Below are 11,605 nucleotides of genomic sequence, written 5' to 3' on the forward strand. Positions count from 1 at the left end.
GCACGGCCCTGACTGCTTATCATGTATAAATTCAAACTTGTTGCAGTGGCTTATGCATGAAAATAGAAAAGAGGTTTATGACCAAAAAAGGTTAAGAAACAATGTGTTTACTGTTAAGCTTAGCAAAATATGCTCGTGATTGATGCTGCAACTTGTTTTTTAAGCATACCAAATCCTTTTTTTTTCTTGTCCCAATTCGTAATGAAAACCTCGCTTTTTGTATAACCAATAAATGAATAAAACTAACGTTTCCTTTTCAAAAAAAAAAAAAAAAACTAACATTCACTGTGTGATGTTTTTATAACCATGGATAAATGAATAAAACTAGCATCCATCGACCAAGGGAAGACTAAAAGAATTAACTCGATGGTAAGCATAACAAAATATTTCCATCAAGTTAATTCTTTTAGTCTTTGCATTATTCTTTTTGGTCAACTATAGTCTTGCATAACCAAGAGCTCTTGGCCTAGTGGTAATGGAACTCCAGCTGGAGTGCCCGTCCTGGGTTCGAGTCGCCTTAGCCACCTTCCCGCCTATAACCGTGCGTGTCCGGATGGAAGACCTCGTGGGGATTAGTCTAGGCTTACCGCCTAGAAAAAAAAAAAAAAAAAAAAAAAAAAAAAAAAAAAAAAAAACTAAAGTCTTGCATTTAGATTGATAAAAATGATAAACAGCTAAAGACTAAGAGCATCCGCATCAATGAACTCTCTCTTGGAGTTCATAAGAATTTTTTAATATTTTTTGATGGAACCATGAATAGTGATGAATTTCTATCGTTTGTGCATATGTATTAGTGAACCTGAAGAAGAGATTCATAGGAATAAAATAATAATTTTTTTTTTTGGTTTTTAGTTTTTAAAATATTTGAAAAGTTTTTATTCAATACATTAAGAATATTAATGAACATACAAAGATTATTCATCTACATTACCAAAAATTTTTCATACATTTTCAACTAAATCAGCTTTCAAAAGATGATGTTTCTCTGAATCTCGAACTTCATTGCGAACGCCTAACATATTACCGATATTAAAACTTGTTCTCCTTTTCACCTTGGAACTTTTGCTTGACTCTCCTGACTCGAACTCAGATGTATCAATTTGGGTATATCCGTCTCGTTCATTCTCTACTATCATATTGTGCAATATGACACAACTTCTCATAATCCTTCCTATCTTTTCCTTGTCCCATAGTAGAGCTGAGTTTTTAACTATTGCAAACCTTGATTGCAATACTCCAAAAGCCCGTTCGACATCTTTTCTGGTGGATTCTTGACGTTCGGCAAATAGCTCTGCTTTAGGACCTTGAGGGAGTGGGATGGATTGGATAAATGTTGACCAATTTGGATAAATTTCGTCAGTAAGGTAGTAGGCCATACGATAAGTGTGGTTGTTGACCTTGAACTTAACTTTTGGTGCTCGACCTTGTAAAATATCATCAAAAACTGGTGACCGATCAAGAACATTGATATCGTTGAGGGTACCTGGTAATCTGAAAAATGCGTACCTGATAATCCGAAAAATGCGTGCCATATCCAAAGAAGCCGAGACCTACTGACAACACGTCCACACGCACACATCCACCAACTGCAACCCGTGACCTGCAAACCTACAACCCAAAACATATTCAGCAAATATCAAATGCCATCAAGTTCATATCAACCATTAACCTACTAAAAAATTCATTAAAAAAATTCACAGATATCTAATGCAATTAACCCACTGACCAAATCAAAGCATTTCAGAAATGAGTTTATTTTTAAGAGACAATTCTTGTGGAGAAAGTGTATCTTCAGTTTTTGCTAGCAAACAGTCAAGGATTTTCTGTTTGGATATAGTATTTTTGGCAGCTAATATGCTCTCTACCTGATCAAAAGCTGCGTCATTCATGTTCTTCTTGCGTTTGGCTGCTTTGTTAGCCTTAACGCCAGGAGGCCTAACATCTTCCTCCGCAGGTACCTCCTCCGCCGGTTCCTTCCTTTTCTCCTTTGCACCATCTTTCGAGAATGGGTGTGATCTCCATTTTTGATCAAACCTAAGCTCCCTCCAACAATGTTCCAGACTGAACTTGACATGATAGTCATTAAAGAAGATGTCATGGGCAGCCTTCATGACATCATTCTCATTTTGGCCACTCGCTTGCTCCTTCAGAGCGGCTTCATGGCTTCCCACAAACTTGCAGACCTGCTCATTCATCATTCCCCACCTCTGCTTACATTGACTCCACTCCCTAGGAACGGAGCCAATGAGCAGAGGGCTAGCATTGACATACTCCTCTATGCGCCTCCAAAACGTACCTGCCTTCTGCTCGTTACTCACGATTGGATCCTTGCTGGTGTTCAACCAAGCACTGATCAAGACAACGTCTTCTTTGGTTGTCCACTTTCACTTTGACGCCGGTTTAGGAACCTCTGAACACCCTAAGTCTATTGTTTGACTGCTCTGAGAGGCTATTAGGTTAACCAACCCGGAAGAGTTAAAGTTAAAAGGATCCATTTTGATTTTCGATAAATGGGTTTAAACTTTGGTTTGTGTTTTCAGAAGTAGATTGCCTATGATTTTAAACTAGTTTTTGCTTTGAAAGGACAAAAAATTAAAGTGGGTCTAACTACCAAACATTGATTAAAGTTTTTTAGACTACAACTACTACACATAGAGTATTCAATAAACATCAAATCAGTTCTAATTCAACTCTACCTAGCAGCCGAATTGATTACGCAACCAGCCAAAACACAAGTACACGGGGTTGAAACTCAACCATTCATCAAGATTCATTTCAAATTCAACTCAACCTAGCACACATAGTTCAGTTCAAATTAAGCTTGAGTGTTACCTTTTGTTTTCAGTCGAAGCATAGCTTCTCCAAGTCCGCGACCTGCACAGAGAGGTTATAAACCTGCCCAGTGAGGTTATCAACCTCCCGATTGAGGGCTTTAACCTCTGCCTGGACATGGAAACAACAATCACAATGTGTTAGTCCGTTAATAAAAAAAGAAGGAAAATATTACAAATTTTAAACAAAAAAAATGGAAGTCACATTACCTCCAGCCTCTCAATCTGATTATTGACCTCCGGGATCCAGTTGATCACCAACTCAACCTCCTCCAGACGCTTAGTGAGACGTTCGATATGCTCCTGGACACCAATCACCCAAGGCTGACGGTAATGAAGCCCATCAGCCTTGTTAACAACAAAAACACATATGAGAATCTCGTTAGAAAAGAAAATTAAATGGAAATAATTTAATTGAGAAGAAGCGCTTACCTCGTACTTTTTGCAGGTGAAGAACCGCTTCCCAGGAAGAGTGTCGTAGTCGTCCTTCCCCCGAACCTCGTCAATGATTCTCCCACCACAGGGACACCTCGTCGAAATCCCGTATTCTAAATCTGCCATGTATCCTTGCATATTGATCAACTCATTCCGCCTCTTTGTCTCTTTTCTCTCTTCTGCGGGATCCATCTGTACCAGAAAAAACAAAGATTAGAACACAATAAACGGTAAAGCGAAACCAGAAACTCGATTTCGAACCCTAAGTAGAAACCCCCAAATGGATTTCAAATCCCCGATAAACGAACGCTAAATGGAACCCGCATGACGATTATTAACCCTAAATCGAAACCTCCATATCGATTTTGAACCCTACATCAAAACCCCCAAATCGATTTTCATTAACCGATAACGCTTTTGACCCCAAATAGATTCAATCAAACCGTCAAAGTAGTCGATACTGACCTGAGATCGTTTACGAGAGACTCCGACGTCGATTCGATCGAGAAAATCTCCGGATATCGCGTCGCACGAGAAATCGCTTTCCACAGAGAGAAACCCTAGCTTTCGAAAATAGATGAGAAAATGAATCCTCTCACGCGTAACCCTATTTTTCTCGCATTCGACGCGATAACGCGTGACCACTGCCTGTTCGACGCGTGGCTTGAATCCGTATCATACGGGCTCACTCCCAAGAGACGGATCACCGATTTAAACCCATTAAAACTTTTCTTTTTAATTTCCGGACCTATGAACCCCAGCCCATGAACTCCTTTTAATCCGCTGATGCGGATGCTCTAACGTCAGTTTCTTTGAACTAGATTTATCAATGCAGGTAAAATAAACAAGTGAAAAACGATAAGAGTCAAAAGACAAAAAAGTCTTTATGTCTTTTGCATTTGGTCAGAGAAACAAACACTAAAATGCATTTGTATAAATACAAAGACTCTCATCATAAGTATGAAACGCCTCGCACAAGTAAACTCGATATTTTAAAGCTGTGGAACTCTTTTTAGATCCAAGGAAAACAATCAGATAAAATATTTTGAGTATCAATATTATCGTAAGTGAAAAAATAGATTTTAATCTATTTAAAACATGACAAAACCGTTACAAACCTACCTCCACCTTACGTAGAAATAGCAATAGATTTTTTTTTTCAAACTCAATTTTGACAAAAGAAATCAAAATAAAGAAAATAATATTTCTCAATGTCTCTCTAACTCTTAACTTTAGAGTTTCCTTCCCTCCATAAATACCGAACCTCACTCCTTCTTCCTCACCATCATCTCTCCAACTAACAAAACCTAACTCTTCTTCTTTAGCAAGAGCGCAAGCTCAAAAGCGCTATTGTTACTTTCTTCATCTTCTTCTTTACCTTCGTAGTAATTTAGAGCACTTCTTCTAACAACTTACACAAAATGGCTAAACTAGCAATTCTCTTTACAACATTTCTCCTTTTAAGCCTCGCCGACGCCAAGATCCCCGGCGTCTACTCTGGAGGCGCGTGGGAAACTGCACACGCCACTTTCTACGGTGGCAGCGACGCCTCCGGCACTATGGGTCAGTCCAAAAAAATAAACAGAACAAAAAAACAGAGTAAATGCACCATTTCATGTTTTTTAACAAAATAGTTTTTGTTTACAGGAGGAGCTTGTGGTTACGGGAACCTATACAGCCAAGGCTATGGAACTAACACGGCTGCTTTGAGCACGGCGCTGTTTAACAACGGTATGAGCTGCGGAGCCTGCTTTGAGCTAAAATGCGCCAATGACCCACAATGGTGCCACTCAGGTAGCCCATCGATCCTCATTACCGCAACCAACTTCTGCCCACCAAACTTTGCTCAGGCAAGCGATAACGGCGGATGGTGCAATCCTCCACGTGCCCACTTCGATCTTGCCATGCCTGTCTTCCTCAAGATTGCCCAATATCGCGCCGGCATTGTCCCCGTCTCATACCGCAGGTACAAAATCTTGCATTACACGTTTGGGACATTTGCAATATTAACAAGAACATAAAATGTTCAAAGAGAATTAGTTAGTAAGATGGTGGCGAGGTAGTGGTGCAAAGGATTGGTTCCATTGTGCCTCGGACAAACCACACTTAAAATGGATTTATTTTTAAATCAGAATATATAAAAACTGATTATTTAAAGGAACTGCGATTGCCCAAAAAAAAAAAAACTAGAAACTGATTTTTGTGTTATTTTATTACTAGTATGATATTTACAACAAAATGGTATGTTTATATATGAGAAAAGATGCAACTAATGGATTTAGTTTATTAGGTGTTCTCTAATGCACTAATCCATAAATTAAATTCTCTAAAATTTTGCTTGACATGTAAAATATGAGTGATTGGACGAGTGTTAAGCAAATGTTGGTCCTTGGATTTTGTAGGGTGCCTTGTAGAAAGAGAGGAGGGATAAGGTTCACAATAAACGGTCATCGTTACTTCAACTTGGTTCTGATCACCAACGTGGCGGGAGCAGGAGACATAGTGAGGACGAGCGTGAAAGGTTCACGGACTGGTTGGATGAGTTTGAGCAGAAACTGGGGTCAGAACTGGCAATCTAACGCTGTTTTGGTTGGTCAGTCACTTTCTTTCCGAGTCACAGGCAGTGACCGTAGAACCTCTACTTCATGGAACATTGTTCCTTCTAACTGGCAGTTTGGTCAAACATTTGTCGGGAAGAATTTCAGGGTCTAAAAGCGAGTTTCGAGACGGAAGAAAAACTCTCCGCTAATTTCGCTTTTTTTTTTTTGGGTTCAAAAGTTTATATATGGAAAGGAGAGAAAGGTATGGCGAAGAATAGTATCTTTGACTTTTGTGTGTGTTTCCTTTTTAGTTTTTTATTTTATTTTGGGGTTTGGTGTTTTAGTTGTGAAGGGGGAGAGAGAGTGAGAAAGAGGAGTTGAAGTGGCAGTGAGAAAATTTTGTAACAGCCCGCAACTACTTCAAGTATTTTACAATGGTTGGGTTGTTGTAAGTTAGAACTTGTAACGTTTAATTTCATGTAATCTAAAATATGGTTGTGTTAGACTCTTAGTACTAATCTTCTGGTTTGTTTTTAACTAGCCAATTACAAAAGAGTTACTCTAGGAGTAAGTGTGAAGTTAATGCACGTTAGTGATAGATCCACGGGGATCCCACTCAGGATTTGGTAACGAGAAACAAGAATAATTCAATGGCTATAGGTGTAAATGCCTTTAATGAGTGGGAACTGTTTTTTGACCGATGAATTAAAAAAGTAAATAATAAAAGTATTTCCCGACAGCATTTGATGCAAACGTAACACAAGTCTACACTTGCTATTCATTTTTCGGGACTTTTTCTTTTGGTGATATGAACGGAGCATGTCTTCTCCACTTACAAATTTAGATAAAGTTAATTATTCACTTCCATTATACATATTTTAATTGTTTTGTATTACTCCATTTATCATGAAAGTATTTGTGTAAACATTGTATTCTTCTATTCTACATGATATATAGCATTTACAATGACAATAGATGACGAAATTCGTGGCCATATATGTTTGAATCTCTACCATTTTTGCTATATGAGCTTTTGATTTTTTTTTCTTGAAACATCAAATGACCGTGGTCCATTGGTTTCAGGCTCCCTGGCCGTGGTAACTCGCTATAGATCCATTCCTTAAGATACTCAATAGCATAGGTGAAATCTTTCATGTGCCATTGCAGAAGCTGTGGAACCACAATGTTCTTCTTGCTCGAAACACCCACAGAAGCTTCTAAATACTGAACTCTTGTAAATAAGAAGTCCATCACTGTTGAGAGTACTTTCAGGTGTTACATGATTTTTTCAGTTTGATTCTTCTTGACAAAACAGTGAACAATCACATTAACCATTACTGAAAAATCAACTGCGTCATAATGCTCTCTCTAATGTCTATATACAAAGAAGATGGATACACAAAGCTACCAAGTCAAAATAAAAATGCATCATAAAGGAAGATGTATGATAATTCAGGTAAGCTTTTTGAAGTTAATTTTAATTTTTTTTTATGGATTTAATCTGTTAATACCGTTGATTGAATAACACTTCTTAAGTTTCCTCACTCGTCGCCAGAGTATATACATCAGAGACATATAAGCCTAATCTATAAAGCCAAGTCGTCACCTCTCTAACGTACTCTCAGTCCCTTCAACCTCAGTGCACTGACCAACCCAAAGGCAAAGTTTCACTTGAACCAAATCTCCTCTTCAAAGCCATTCAATTGGCAAAACAGGAGATGTGTCCAATCCAGGACATCAACAAGAAACAGCTTCTTCTGCCTCTGGCTTAGACTCTTGACCATCCGTCTCAGCGAGTAAAGGGCTTTTCTGGAACTTATTCCTCAGCTGACCACAAGCAGCATTCGCTTCAAGCCCTCTTGTTTGCCTCACGCTTGCTGTTATCTTACGAGACTCCAATGCAGCCGCAAAGGCCAGGACCTGCACGATCCATTAACTAAAGAGATTAGAGACTTGCTGCAGCCAAAGTACAGACCAAACCAAAGACATAATGCTCAGGCCTAATTGTTATCAACATACCGCTTTCTTGTAAGGTCGCTTGTACTCTGATCCTTCAATAGGGTTGTAAGGTATCAAGTTTACGTGATACGTTTTGCCCCATTCACGTAGTAGCTCCGCGAGTTCTAAAGCGTTCTCAACTGAATCATTGACTCCAGCTGCATCATCATTTACCAGCTTGTGTTGAAAATTAAATGTTATAAACGAGGGAGAAAAAAACATTAAAGTTAGCTTATCTCAAGTCTCAACAAACCTAGAAGAGCATATTCAAAGGAAACTCGTCTATTTGTTTCTTGAAAGTAATCACGACAATCACTCATAATTGCTTCCAGAGGATAAGCCTTGGCACTAGGTACAATTTTCTCCCGGAGACTCTGGTTTGGAGCATGTAAGCTTTGATTCGACAGAAGAAAAGCTCAGGAATGAGTAAATAATACTATAAAAGATGTGGCAATCAAAGAGAGAAGATATATCAGGACATAAATAAAACGAGGAAGTGAAGAAGCAACCTGACAGCTAAGGTTGACTGAAGCTTATGAGAGGCAAGCTTCTTGATTGTGTTTGGAACACCAACTGTCGATATTGTAATCATTCGTTGCCCGATTTCAATGTCCTGAGTGTAAAGGAAAAGCATACCAAGAGACAAGAGTGACTGCTATATCTTACTATTGTACAACTCAATATCTCTACACAAGATATAAACGAGAAAATCAAGTGCACCTAGTTTACAACTTACAGTGTCATACTTATCCGTCAAATATGATTTTTTTTTTAAATGGTCTTGGATTGTGAATGAATTTACAGTGCATAGCAAGAACTTCATTCATTAGCAAGAAACATGTCGAAAGGGAAGATGGCAAATGTTACCTTGTTTAAACAACGATGAGCATCAAGCACTGACTTTAAGTTCAACATGGGCTCACCCATTCCCATGAAAACCACATTTGTCACTCTGTGCTTGAACACATCCTCTATAGCCAACACCTAGAACATTTAAAATCGCACTTGAAAACTCAAAGCCACGTTTAAATGTGGGATGAAACAACTAAATACACTGATACTCTTCTTCAAAGTATGCCTATGGTATTCTATTTAACCAAACTCCAATTCATAAATCTGTATAATGATTTCTTTTTCAATATAAGCTGCAGAAAACAAGAGGTGGTAGGTAATAGAAAAAAAACCTGCTCAATGATCTCATGTCTCTGCAGGTTTCTTGAAAACCCTCCTTTCCCAGTAGCACAAAACGAGCAACGCAGTGGACATCCAACCTAAATCAGAGAGCTTCAAGACATCAGTTTTTTAAAACTCAATCACGCAAAAACACAACAAGATAGTCAGATTCACCTGCGAAGAGACACATGCAGTGAGGCGCGTTATGCCCTTCTCTTCCTGGACCGGTATACCAACTGTTTCGATCAACAGGTTATCTTCAAGCTTCAACAGCAGCTATAAAGATAAAACAATGGACACCGTTTAAACATCTATCAAACAAGAACATTGTAAAGTTTAAGTTAGTTATGTGTTGAAAGTACCTTAATGGTACCATCAGTGGCAGTAACAGTTTGGTAAATTGGAGATCTTCCCACCTTATACCCACTTTCCACAAGCTCTTTTCGAAACGTTTGCGGCACTATCATAATCAAAGATCGATTAAATCATAATCTGCATACATGTCTAAGGAAGAAGAAAGCTAAATCATTTGCTTACAGTTGCTAAAGTCTTCAACTTGCTTAGCCTTCCTCTTGTAGATAAGATGATGAAGCTGCTTCCCTCTGTATCCTTCCTGCAAAACAATTTCACCCTAAAGTCAGAACCTTTTTTTTTTTTCCAAGTTCTTGTAATTTTGTAAAAAATTGGATCTTTACTTGACCGAGTTTGATAGCGAGCTGTTGGAGCTCCGGCTCCGACATCCCGAGGAGGACCTGCGAGTCCACGTGCGGAGCACGCGCCGGTTTGGAAGTGGTCGGTTTCAGAGATGGCACGGCGGTTGTGGCGGTGGAGATTGCGGCGGCGGTTGTGGAGAGGGAGTAGCGGCGCACGACCATGCGCGAGATGGGAACGGTGAAGACGAGGTTGTGAAGCATAGCAATGGTATTGGTTGTTGTCGTCATCATATCTTTGAGGATCAGACAGAAGACACAAAGAGTAAACGTAAACCCTTTCTTCTGCGGCTAAAACCTCTCTTGCGACAAGAAGTGAAGCTTGTTTTGGTCTCTAAGCGGATAAGCCGAAAAGACGGCACGCAGTTCGAATGCAGGAGAAAGAACCGACACGCGTTGTTCAATTTGAATGTTGACTTCTCTCGATGCTTTGACTAAACAGTGGAATTAACCAACCCAAAACCGAATAAAAGGGATTAAAACTCATCAAACCGATAAATTACATATAGTATGATTTTTTTCTTCCGTATATACTCTTTCCGATTAAGTGTTATTTTAGTTCTTAAAATTTGTTTCATTATAAGTGCCATTTTACATTTTTAAAACAAATATTAAATATTTTTTTCCAGTTTTTATCTTTACTTTTAGTTCATTAATTAATAAAAAAATTAATATATTAAATATGGATAAAACAAAAAATTAAATCACTTTCTTAATATCCGTGGAAAAACCATGAACCACACTTATAATGATGAAACTAAGGGAGTATAACATGTTATAGATTTTTATAGATTTAAATTGTGGTTTATGGACATTACAAGACAATTTGTTGCAGTGCATCATCACTGATTAACTTATAGTATTCTTACTTGTATCGTTTTAAAAGTTTCGATTCAATACTGGAGATAACGGAAAATCTCTATACATCAAATGTATTGAAGAACAAAAAAGTACGAGACAACAGTGGTTATAACACAAGAAGAAAAATAACCTCATTCGTATATACTTACTTCATTAGATACCACAACAGACGAGGAAGCTTAAAAGGCTAAACACATGTTCTCTACGGTTGGGTAAAGTGCAGGCCCGGCGTGGAAATATTTTGGGCTGGAAGCAGCACATTTTATTTTAGGCCTCTTACTAAATAATTTAAAAAGGATAAAAATAAACAGAAAAAATTGTGGTCGATGATATTCGAACCTTGCACCAAAAAAAATGTTTTTTCGCCACTATACCAACTACGCTGCAGAAGAACTTGACAGAAAAAACCGAAATAATTTAACTTATTCAAAGGGCCGGAACCGCTACTAGTAAAGTGGCTTCTCCATTATTAGTCTTGACCTGTACGGTTTGTCCATAACCGTACTCTATCTTATACAATAAAGTTGGGTTGAGTCTCTCTTCCTGCATCCACGTCATCACTCACCTATGGGCGTTTTTGGACACGTGGCAGCTAAAAAATTTCAACTATCGATGTCTTTGTAAACTTATCCTGGGCTTAGCATATGTTTTGCTGTTTAGATTGAAGTTTCGTTTTGGTTTTTATACATCATTTTGTCAAGCCCATTGAAACTTAGGGGTTTCTCGCCTTCGACGACCTTCGTAGCTGACGGTCAATTTTTCCAGAAAACTAATCGACAATGAACTCACCGTAACGCCTCAACCTCCTAATATGTTCAGCGATTTCTTCTTTAACCTCTGGCTTTCATCGTCTTCTCATCTACATTTTCTTTGTCAAGCTTTACGAATCCCCCATTCGAAACGGCTTCTCGGTTATTTAACACCATTATGTCCTTCAATCATGGATCTCAACTAAGTATTCATTAATTAGTCTCATAGAACTCCTGAATCTCATAGCTATTTACCATCTCTGCCTTTGTGCGTCTTGTCGTCTTGCAGTGTTCAATTATACCTAAGA

General features: G+C 38.4%; 3 protein-coding genes across 3 annotated transcripts; 1 reads left to right on the forward strand and 2 right to left on the reverse strand.

Annotated features, from left to right (window-relative positions):
* Positions 1-941: 941 nt before the first annotated feature.
* On the reverse strand, positions 942-2,495 carry LOC106337903 (glutathione S-transferase T2-like). The gene is made up of 5 exons (XM_013777004.1): positions 2,389-2,495; positions 1,866-2,331; positions 1,507-1,608; positions 1,222-1,303; positions 942-1,126 (listed from the first exon to the last, which is right to left on the reverse strand). Exons 1-5 carry the CDS (start codon positions 2,493-2,495, stop codon positions 942-944), a joined length of 942 nt encoding a protein of 313 aa, XP_013632458.1.
* A 2,039-nt stretch (positions 2,496-4,534) lies between these two features.
* On the forward strand, positions 4,535-6,317 carry LOC106337071 (expansin-A4-like). Its single transcript, XM_013776099.1, has 3 exons — positions 4,535-4,829; positions 4,914-5,232; positions 5,669-6,317. Exons 1-3 carry the CDS (start codon positions 4,688-4,690, stop codon positions 5,976-5,978), a joined length of 771 nt encoding a protein of 256 aa, XP_013631553.1. The 5' UTR covers positions 4,535-4,687; the 3' UTR covers positions 5,979-6,317.
* Positions 6,318-7,277: 960 nt separating this feature from the next.
* On the reverse strand, positions 7,278-10,026 carry LOC106336966 (probable dual-specificity RNA methyltransferase RlmN). The gene is made up of 10 exons (XM_013775968.1): positions 9,673-10,026; positions 9,515-9,590; positions 9,340-9,437; positions 9,152-9,253; positions 8,989-9,075; positions 8,672-8,788; positions 8,314-8,417; positions 8,058-8,197; positions 7,826-7,962; positions 7,278-7,726 (listed from the first exon to the last, which is right to left on the reverse strand). The coding sequence occupies exons 1-10, from the start codon at positions 9,919-9,921 to the stop codon at positions 7,544-7,546; spliced, it is 1,293 nt and encodes a 430-aa protein (XP_013631422.1). The 5' UTR covers positions 9,922-10,026; the 3' UTR covers positions 7,278-7,543.
* Positions 10,027-11,605: the final 1,579 nt, after the last annotated feature.

Source organism: Brassica oleracea, chromosome C4, assembly GCF_000695525.1.
Source record: "Brassica oleracea var. oleracea cultivar TO1000 chromosome C4, BOL, whole genome shotgun sequence".
Taxonomy (NCBI): domain Eukaryota; kingdom Viridiplantae; phylum Streptophyta; class Magnoliopsida; order Brassicales; family Brassicaceae; genus Brassica; species Brassica oleracea.

Coding starts and splice junctions, on each gene's coding strand:
- LOC106337903 (XM_013777004.1), bottom strand. CDS start 2,495: ATGGATCCTTTTAACTTTAACTCTTCCGGGTTGGTTAACCTAATAGCC. Junction 2,332..2,388: donor GTTCCTAAACCGGCGTCAAA/GTGAAAGTGGAC, acceptor GTTGAACACCAG/CAAGGATCCAATCGTGAGTA. Junction 1,609..1,865: donor ATGACGCAGCTTTTGATCAG/GTAGAGAGCATA, acceptor TTTGGGTTGTAG/GTTTGCAGGTCACGGGTTGC.
- LOC106337071 (XM_013776099.1), top strand. CDS start 4,688: ATGGCTAAACTAGCAATTCTCTTTACAACATTTCTCCTTTTAAGCCTC. Junction 4,830..4,913: donor CGACGCCTCCGGCACTATGG/GTCAGTCCAAAA, acceptor TTTTGTTTACAG/GAGGAGCTTGTGGTTACGGG. Junction 5,233..5,668: donor GTCCCCGTCTCATACCGCAG/GTACAAAATCTT, acceptor TGGATTTTGTAG/GGTGCCTTGTAGAAAGAGAG.
- LOC106336966 (XM_013775968.1), bottom strand. CDS start 9,921: ATGATGACGACAACAACCAATACCATTGCTATGCTTCACAACCTCGTC. Junction 9,254..9,339: donor CCACTGATGGTACCATTAAG/GTACTTTCAACA, acceptor TTATCTTTATAG/CTGCTGTTGAAGCTTGAAGA. Junction 8,418..8,671: donor CTCATCGTTGTTTAAACAAG/GTAACATTTGCC, acceptor CTTTACACTCAG/GACATTGAAATCGGGCAACG.